Source organism: Halictus rubicundus, chromosome 16, assembly GCF_050948215.1.
Source record: "Halictus rubicundus isolate RS-2024b chromosome 16, iyHalRubi1_principal, whole genome shotgun sequence".
NCBI classification, from domain to species: Eukaryota; Metazoa; Arthropoda; class Insecta; order Hymenoptera; family Halictidae; genus Halictus; species Halictus rubicundus.
In genome coordinates, this window is record NC_135164.1 from 1,295,135 (window position 1) to 1,304,859 (window position 9,725).

Sequence of the window (9,725 nt, forward strand, 5' to 3'; positions counted from 1 at the left end):
TAGTGAGTCATCTGGTGTCGTATCACGACACTAAGACATAACTCTTCGGTCACAAGAGTTCTTAAAACACTTCTTACACCGTGGTCTACAATGTTTATCAGAAAAATTCAAATACTGTGTTCCCTTGTTTTCATTGCATTGGTCCAAAAAGATATTGTCAAGTAGAAGGCGGTGTATACATATTTGATATCTGTTGGCAAACAAAGACAAAAATCGGCGTTCTTCACGTGAGATTACACGTATTGTATTTTTAATTTTGCTCTTCTATTTGTTACTGTCCATTTGGTAAATGCCGCATCAAACCAGAATTATTTCTCGAAATGTAAGAATGCATTTTTGTGCTAACATATTTAGTTCACCAAATTAGGTTAAAATCTATAAAAGAATGTTGACCAAATACTCGGTTTCATACACGTTCATTTCTCAATTATTACGGTTGTGATGTAGGCATTCGAAGTGTTAAATGGCGTTATTTTTATGTGTTTTATATCGGTTTTTTGCAGTGCGATATGGTCGTTGACTTATGTGTTTTATATAATTAGTTCTACAAAATGTTGTCAAGAATAGAAAATAGATGGAAAGATTACGGAATTATATTAACGTTGTTACATTCGTTTTATTTGGTAATTTATTCTTTCTTGCTTGAAAAAATATAAAGTTTTTTCTTATATTACATAGAACGAATACATAATCTCATTCGGATACTTGCGCGAAATACAGTTACATTAGTCGAGTTCTTAAAATATATTAATTTTTAGTAAAAATTGTACTAACATTTGTTACTTATTTCAATCAATAATTTCTTAAAAACATTAGGGCACTGGAGTATTTAAAATTTGTATAAAAGTTTATTAGATATACATGCATATTTGGTTGTGTAAAGCAACCAGCTACAAAAATTTTCTATTACATAAGTTTGTTAACAGAAGTATAAAGATCTTTGAAATTTGGACGGATGTTTTCTTAGACCAATATCAGTCTTCTGTTATAAAATGAATGTCCCAGATCTTTGGATATGGGACTAATTGTACATTAATGACACTTAGTATTATACGTATTGAAATAAATAATTATAAGCAAGTCAAACATGGCAGATTATTGTGTTTTTGCTTAATTCATATTATTGTAAATAATGCTGTCGATCTGGCTATCCTTTATAAAAATATATAAAATAAAATCTGATAAACTCATCTCTACGACATTGTATCTTACTTTGGTGCCAATCAATGTACTCTGTGACTCAAAAGTACTTAAGTTAATACTTAGGGCCACAAAAGCTCAATATTCGGAGACTGCAGCTTCTCAAATATTTTGTACATAGAGAGAACAACCAGCCAACAATATACCTATAAATTAAATTGAGAGAAGTTAGAAATACATCACTATAGACTCCCAGGTTTTAATGGCTAAACTTTGTCTACGTATGTTATGGATCTAATTTCTTATACAGTTTAGATTCTTACTTGGCAATTAAAATCTAAGACAATCTGTATATTATAAGATGAGAGACAAAAATATTGTCTTATACTTACATTATATGACATCCAAAGCCAGAGACACATTGCGGCAAATGTTGCTTCAAGCTGGAAAAATTAATACCAACATATTAATTTGTAAATTCCTGAAGACTATTTAAGATTCATTCAAAAACTTACGTAGATATAATATCCTCCTACAAGCCAAAGCCCAAAAACTAGTTCGAAAAGACATGCGATAAACCACAATATAAGCCAAGGCAGTAACCAGCCTCGTATTCTCTCCCTTACTCCATGTACCATTAACAGTGCGGATGAGATGAGAAGGATGAAATAAAATATGAAGAACCCTCCGACAATTTGCATTGCTAAAAATGGTATGTGTAAAAATGATATTATCACATATATATATATATGCACTAGAACTTACATTCCCTGACATCAGCTTCAAATAAAGGGTTATACAGTTGTGACGATTCTCCTCCATGTAGTTGATAAGAAACTAATGTAATCAGTATTATACATATTGCCTGAAAAAAGAAATTTCTTGAACCTCAATAAAGAGTGATAAGGAGATTAATGTATCACAAACTTAATATAAAGAAAGTAAAACTGATATATAAATACATACAATTGTGTAAAAAGCAATGGCTTTGCATCCTGTTTTGACACTATTAGTCCAAACAAAGGGTGACCAACAGGATTCCAGAACTGCCATTATTATGCTGCAAAAAAAAACGTGTATATTGTTTACCGTTGCTACAAAATACGAATAATGGAACTAGTATACAACACCCACTTGTTATTAGTGCATTAAATGCTTGGGCGTCGACGCGCAACATGTCTGCCAACTGTGAATATGGTGAACTATGGTTCTAGCTGTTAAAATGAAACGGAAATTCGAAATTGTACATAAATTACAAACTAATTTGCATCTTGGTATGTCCACTACGTTACATTCGTGATTCATACCATCAAATTTTCAAGAATTCAATGCATCAAAATTAATTAAGACGTACACTAGAATTATGAGAGAAACTTGTCCAGAAAGGATGAATCAGTTCTATGAAGGATATAAGTATAAAATTGTACAATCATTATTGAATTAAATATTTTAAATGATTGCAAGTGAGATCTTTAACATAGAAGTAGAATATTGTACAAAATAGGCTGCAGGTAAATGGACCAGTTTGTCATCAGAATCCAAACAACGTGCTAGGAATCACTGTAATGTAGTGCTTTATAAAGTCTACTTACTAATCGTTAGTGAAAACTTGTTTGAAGTTCTGCTCCGCTATATCTTGGGGCCTCGGTCACCAAGATTTGAACCTCTTAACCATTTAGAAGATATTTTACGGATAACCAGCAGGGCTATGCACGCGTCGGTAAGCTTACTGTTAATGGCGACGCGTTGCCAGCTAAATCCCCTCCACTTTGTAAGCGGGTCACGATGCCGGCTGTTTCGAACAACAGATGTGCTCATCTTCCAAGATTTACTGTTTCTCAAATTATCATCTTGTTTAGCGACGATGCTCCTCCACCATGGCAACAAGCTAAACACAAAAATGTCCAACATCGCTACGAATAATATTGCCCACAAAATATAAACATCATTACGTACATTTTTAATTTTGTATAGTACGTAAAAATTTTGATTGTATACACAATATAAATTTAGTAGTTTAGCTAATAGAAAAATTAAATACAGAGATGCCTAATATCGAGTTCAATTTTATTGAATATTCCTACACTTCCAATGACATTATTTTCCGCAAAATATAAACACTAATACATAATTGTTAATTTCAAATAAATCAGATGAGCAATTCGTTTGTCATGGAACGTTTGAACGTTGCCAAAGGAACTTCTGCAAAGACGTGCCTCTTTTGCATGGAACAAACGTTGGTTTTAGCAGACAATGTCCAAAGGTGACGATGATAAAACGCACCTTGACAATGCAGGGCTAAAAACATTGCAGTCTACATACGCGTATTAGCAAGAGGCAAGCATTGTCGGTGATTAACCCGTAGAAAATGTAGTTCAATGGTTTCGAGTTACCTGGTTGCGGTTTCCGCGGCGAGCAGCCATTTTGGTGCCGCAAAAGAAAATAAACCGCCTGAAACCAGATAAGATCCGCGACTGATAATGCAGTCATAAAGAAAAACGAGCCCCGTTGAATGCATTCAATGTTCACTCACTTAGAATTACGCCTGTATACAAGGATAGGGATCTCCAATCTAATTGCACGTACGCCGATACTTATAGTTCCGGAACTCGTGAAACAATGAAGTTATAAGCGTGATAACTATGTCCATGGAAGAATCCGTTAACTTTCTAAACCCACACACACACAGACTTACCGTGACCAGAGAAACACAACGAAAAAAACCTTTCCAGGTAATCTAATTGAAAGCAACGCATTTGTTCTAAATGTTAGGTGAATCTTCCGATAGAAACTTACTGTTGGAATGTCAGGATTCTACTATACAATCGAGTGGAACGAGGCGCAATCTATTCGATGGTTTTAAATTCCTATAGTCATCGAACACAATAGCGCACTTTGTAATGGATGTACCATTCTCCGGGACAATAAAATTGTAGGGTATCGCCATAATATGCTCACCGTTTTCGTCGTGGGAATGTTCCGACTACGTAACACAGGCTCAATTGAATTTGTGCAATTATTCAGTGAAGGAAACGGCGCGAGGCGATAAAATGAATGTGTAATTATTCTGTAATTAACAATACATTTGTAAAATTAGTTAAGGTACCATTAACCCCTTATATTAATACAATCTGTTAAATACGCAGGGTAAGGAACCCAATTACTATGGGAATTTTTAAAGCATAATGAATATTAAAAAAGGAGTATATATATTACTGATTTTAATGAAAAAATTTAATATCTCTTTTTTAATATTCATTATGCTTTCAAAATAAGCATAAGCGATATGAACGGACTGCGAATTTTTATGCAAAATAAACTGAAAGCACTGAAAGTGTGCATTGCAGTTACTTCTTCATGGGAAGTTGTAAAAATGGGGTATGCAAATACTTTCTCGATCCTGTATCGGCTGCTACTCTTTCGAAAAAAGAGAAATGCTGGCCTACCATACAGAATAAAATAAGAAAGCACGAATTCCCTTCGTACTAAGACGCCAATCTTAGAGCAGCAGATGCGTTTCGTAGTCCCAAACCGGCTAGTCCAAAAGCTATAAATATGTGAGTATGAATGCGTGGAACTCCTCTCAATACCTCGGACCATCAAAATCGTCTGTCTTGCTTCAACACACTGTTTCCCCCCATCCATTTCTAAGATAGTCTGTCACCATGTTGACAGTTTTAGAGGGCGATCGTAAAGTACGGTTCACACTTGGACACTCTATGTTCGAATTGAATGAAAACTTTTGAACCATGAATATTCGCACGTATTAATTTATCGAACACATTTCACTGATAAATTTATTATTTATGGCTGTTTAATGTTTATAACAATTTCTTTTGTTAATGGTATCAACAAGCACTCCCTTGACCATCTTGCCATCTAATTTTTTAGTAAAAATACCCAATAGAACTCGAGATACAGAGTAACTTTTAAACCATGAATATTCGCACGCATTCATTTATTGAACACAATTCACTGATAAATTTATTATTTCTGGCTGTTTAATGTTTATAACAATTCCTTTTGCCAATGATGTCGATAAGCACTCTCTTGACCATCATGCCATCTAATTATTTATTAAAAATAAATTATAGAAACCGAAATATAGAATAACTTTTAAACCATGAATATTCGCACGCATTAATTTATCGTACGAAATTCACAGTTAAATTTATTATTTCTGGCTGTTTAATGTTTATAACAATTCCTTTCGGCAATGATGTCGACAAGCACTCTCTTGACCATCATGCCATCTAATTATTTAGTAAAAATAAATTATAGAAACCGAAATATAGAATAACTTTTAAGCCATGAATATTCGCACGCATTAATTTATCGTACGAAATTCACTGTTAAATTTATTATTTCTGGCTGTTTAATGTTTATAACAATTCCTTTCGGCAATGATGTCGACAAGCACTGCCTTGACCATCATGCCATCTAATTATTTATTAAAAATAAATTATAGAAACCGAGATACAGAATATTTTTCGAGCTCGAGGCCGGCCTTGGATGAACGAACGTTGACGTAAACCTTTTGTTTACGTCTATTGTCATACATGTCGCGAGGCCATTGTTTTCCAAATTCTAAAATATCAAATCCGCTGCCCGTCGTCCTTGGCTCGCTTAATTTACCGCCTTATCATCTCGCCGTTTGTATAAACCTTACCTCCTGTTATAATATAAATGTTTATAACAATTCCTTTCGCCAATGATGTCGACAAGCACTCCCTTGACCATTTTGCCATCTATTTATTTAAAGCAACGATCTGCTAGAAAATCCTCACTGATGACTCTATTAGCAGATACCGGAAGGAAACACTATCAAGTTTAATTTGAAAAGCCCGCTCTACCTTTGTTCTTAGTGACTCATCTGGTGTCGTATCACGACACTAAGACATAACTCTTCGGTCACAAGAGTTCTTACAACACTTCTTACACCGTGGTCTACAATGTTTATCAGAAAAATTCAAACACTGTGTTCCCTTGTTTTCATTGCATTGGTTCAAAAAGATATTGTCAAGTAGAAGGCGGTGTATACATATTTGACATCTGTTGGCAAACAAAGACAAAAATCGGCGTTCTTCACGTGAGATTACACGTATTGTATTTTTAATTTTGCTCTTCTATTTGTTACTGTCCATTTGGTAAATGCCGCGTCAAACCAGAATTATTTCTCGACATTTAAGAATGCATTTTTGTGCTAATATATTTAGTTCACCAAATTAGGTTAAAATCTACAAAAGAATGTTGACCAAATACTCGATTTCATACACGTTAATTTCTCAATTATTACGGTTGTGATGTAGGTATTCGAAGTGTTAAATGGCGTTATTTTTATGTGTTTTATATCGGTTTTTTGCAGTTTTATATAATTAGTTCTACAAAATGTTGTTAAGAATAGAAAATAGATGGAAAGATTACGGAATTATTAACGTTGTTACATTCGTTTTATTTGGTAATTTATTCTTTCTTGCTTGAAAAAATATAAAGTTTTTTCTTATATTACATAGAACGAATACATAATCTCATTCGGATACTTGCGCGAAATACAGTTACATTAGTCGAGTTCTTAAAATATATTATTTTTTAGTAGAAATTGTACTAACATTTGTTGCTTATTTCAATCAATAATTTCTTAGAAACATTAGGGCACTGGAGTATTTAAAATTTGTATAAAAGTTTATTAGATATACATGCATATTTGGTTGTGTAAAGCAACCAGCTACAAAAATTTTCTATTACATAAGTTTGTTAACAGAAGTATAAAGATCTTTGAAATTTGGACGGATGTTTTCTTAGACTGTGACGACTACGCGGCCTCTCGGAAGGACACAATCCTAAGCCGAGAGCGCGGGATCTCTCTAGTCGTCTTAGAATTACACCCCTCTGTAACACTGCTTCCCCGACGAGCAAAGCATTAAAGGAACAGGAGGCTTTAAATAAAGACTATGGGTTCGAATAGTTAACAAACCATGTATAAGTGTATATATTCACGCAAAACAAAGAGAAACAATCGAGCGTACAGCTAATATCACCCGCACGGTTGTAAAGGACCGGCAAGGCCACGATCGAACAATCAACAATATTACAACTTGAATAAAATACAACATAAGAATATCACAAATGTAAGAACAACGGAAAGCACTCACCGATAACAATATCTCTCTCTCCACACAACAATAGGGATTAAGACCCTCGAAAGAGAGTGAGAGTGAAAATACAATCCGCTGGCGAACAGTCACCTAAAAGCTAAAATACAAAATAACCCAACGCCAAACGAACACTGTCACGCGAATCGGACTGACGCGGGACTAATGAGGTTACGATCAAAAGACTAAAATTGTACTTAAATCTACGAGCACCATGGCTCGGCAAGGCAAATTGAACTACAACTACTTAACGAGAGAACTAGGACTTTCCGCCCGGGCGTTATGGAAACCCTGATGCGAAACTCTGCCTAAAGGTCGCCCCAAACAAGACGGGCAAGATGCCGAAGTTGTTTGGGCGGCCAGATTCAAGAACACGGGCTAGAAATTTGCCGGTCAGGAATTGGTCTTCGTGCTCGAAATCTTTCCGGGGTCGCCCCGACGTCGTTGGGGCCATAACTTTGAACGTCCAGATGGCCTTTCGAGAGCACGTTGACACGTTCCCTGCTGTGCATGGCACAAAAAAAATGTTTTTAGGGGCTCCACAGCTCCTTAGGTAAACTATCGGTATCTCTCCTCTACAACATCATGGGGATAAGAATTGTGCCTGTCGCTTGGTGAAACAGCATCACACATCCTTATGTTATACGTGAATTACACAATTTTTTTAAGGAAATATCCAAATTAGGAAGGGGGTCATTCCATGTGAATTAAATCTTTTTTTGGGGACCATGTTTCGAATTTGGATGAAACTGAAAGATTGAGCCATCATTTTGTAATCTTCGAAATTGTTTAAAGGATACGGACCATCAAAGTTTGCTATTTGGGATGAGTTTTACGAAAACTGCCTACACAACACATTTTATACCACAGATAAAAGACATAAAAACAAAAAGATAAAAACAAAGATAAAAAACATTTTCTTTTTTTAATCATCATCGCAAGAGACTGTTCTTTTTAAATAATTCATCATTTTATATTCGAATGTGATTACTTAATGCAAAAATATTACTAATATCTTTGTTTTGCAAATTTTACCATCGGTTGAAGTGTTAAAAAATTTGAAAAAATATGTCCACATTTTACGATTCTTCCTGTTTGAAATTCCGTTTTTTCCCGAACTATTAATTGTTTTGTGTCCATTAAGTTGCTGGATATTCTTTAGACATTTTGAAGTGAGGGTCGACAGCGTCTGCCCTAAAATAAAAATTTTCACGTAGTGAAAAGAAGAGCACGGGGAAGGTCATTTACATATTTTACCTAAACTGCTGTTAGGGTGTTGTGCACTCCGTGTGTACAGTAAAGGTTAATGCCATCCATAGTACAAAGGACATTGGTTTTACCAAGCCTGCCGGGGAATAGCGGTCGATCAGTCGGTGCACTTGCAGTTAGCTACCTGAATCGCCGAACGCCGCGTCCTTCGCCGGTCTCACCTGGCCGCAATTTTTTAATTTTAGCCTTGCTATACGAAAAAATGTACATGGAAAACTTCAGAATTCTTATCCATAATTACTTAAAAATGATTTACGTTCTCCGTATTTTTATTTTCGTAGGCCTTTCCACTCGGCAAAGTATGGTACGGACGGCAATAATGCAGGTAAAAGGTGTTGTATTGTTCGTTCGTTAGCTTGAGCCCATCAATTTTATGACAGGCAATGCCAGATGCCGGAGCGACGAAATGTAAATGATTCTATGACCACCATCCCACGAAAACACGAAGGAAAACACACGGTCAACACGTGCTTGAAGGGACTTCCTCATACTAAATCACAATATCGCTCCTCCTACTCGAAAAGCGTAATAATAGATGCCTATCATTTTTACCAAGAAATGTACCAAGAAATATATTTAATTGACGCCACAGAATCTTAGCAATTTCTGTGTAAGTAATTTCCGGGATTTATCTCTTTCCTTGCAATTGTCGTGAGGAATATCGAGAAGTAGATAGTATAGTATTTCTTGACTGTGCATATTATGCAATGCGTTATTTAACCTATAATCGAAGTACATTGAACCTAATCCCGATATTATCTGCTGTCGATCGCTGTCACAGTCTTGCCCGCCGATTTGTTAATGCTCGGAGTACTCTAATACTGTGGGCTAAGCTGTTCAACAATTACCGCCCACTCCTATACGATTGTAGGGGATGGCAAGGCACCATTTTGTATGGGTGCAAGGCGGTGACACAGTATTGATGCGAGGCTGCGAAGAAGGTTCCCTGGAAGGAATGCGGTGACGTGTCTATACCTTGTCCAACGAGACGAGGCAGTAGACGTAAACATAGCCACTCGAGTGCGACAGAGTTGGTACTTCACTGCCTCGTCTCGTTGGACAAAGTATAGGTACGAATGCGTGGCTGATTGGATCCTGCTGGAAGAGGCAGGCCTTGTTTCACACGCATTTCTGGCTATGGTCAAAATATTGGCTACAGCCGTC

The 9,725-nt window shown here is 35.8% G+C and overlaps 1 protein-coding gene across 4 annotated transcripts; it reads right to left on the minus strand.

Annotated features, from left to right (window-relative positions):
• Nucleotides 1-828: 828 nt before the first annotated feature.
• LOC143362318 (uncharacterized) lies at nt 829-3,617 on the minus strand. Of its 4 annotated transcripts, none has more exons than XM_076802364.1 (8): nt 3,534-3,617; nt 2,733-3,028; nt 2,275-2,326; nt 2,107-2,200; nt 1,906-2,005; nt 1,656-1,843; nt 1,533-1,583; nt 829-1,346 (listed from the first exon to the last, which is right to left on the minus strand). In XM_076802364.1, the coding sequence occupies exons 4-8, from the start codon at nt 2,191-2,193 to the stop codon at nt 1,263-1,265; spliced, it is 510 nt and encodes a 169-aa protein (XP_076658479.1). In that variant the 5' UTR covers nt 2,194-2,200; nt 2,275-2,326; nt 2,733-3,028; nt 3,534-3,617; the 3' UTR covers nt 829-1,262. The 4 variants fall into 4 exon arrangements, with proteins under 4 accessions (XP_076658479.1, XP_076658476.1, XP_076658478.1 ...); XM_076802361.1 differs by having other exon boundaries at nt 2,275-2,354; XM_076802363.1 differs by lacking the exon at nt 2,275-2,326 and having other exon boundaries at nt 3,534-3,616.
• Between the last annotated feature and the right edge of the window lie 6,108 nt (nt 3,618-9,725).

Bases quoted from the DNA above. Each gene is read 5' to 3' on its own strand.
- LOC143362318 (XM_076802364.1), bottom strand. From the start codon at position 2,193: ATGGCAGTTCTGGAATCCTGTTGGTCACCCTTTGTTTGGACTAATAGT. The intron at 1,844-1,905 runs GTAAGTTCTAGT...TACCATTTTTAG, and splicing joins TGAAGCTGATGTCAGGGAAT to CAATGCAAATTGTCGGAGGG. The intron at 1,347-1,532 runs GTAAGTATAAGA...TTTAATTTATAG, and splicing joins GGCTTTGGATGTCATATAAT to GTATATTGTTGGCTGGTTGT.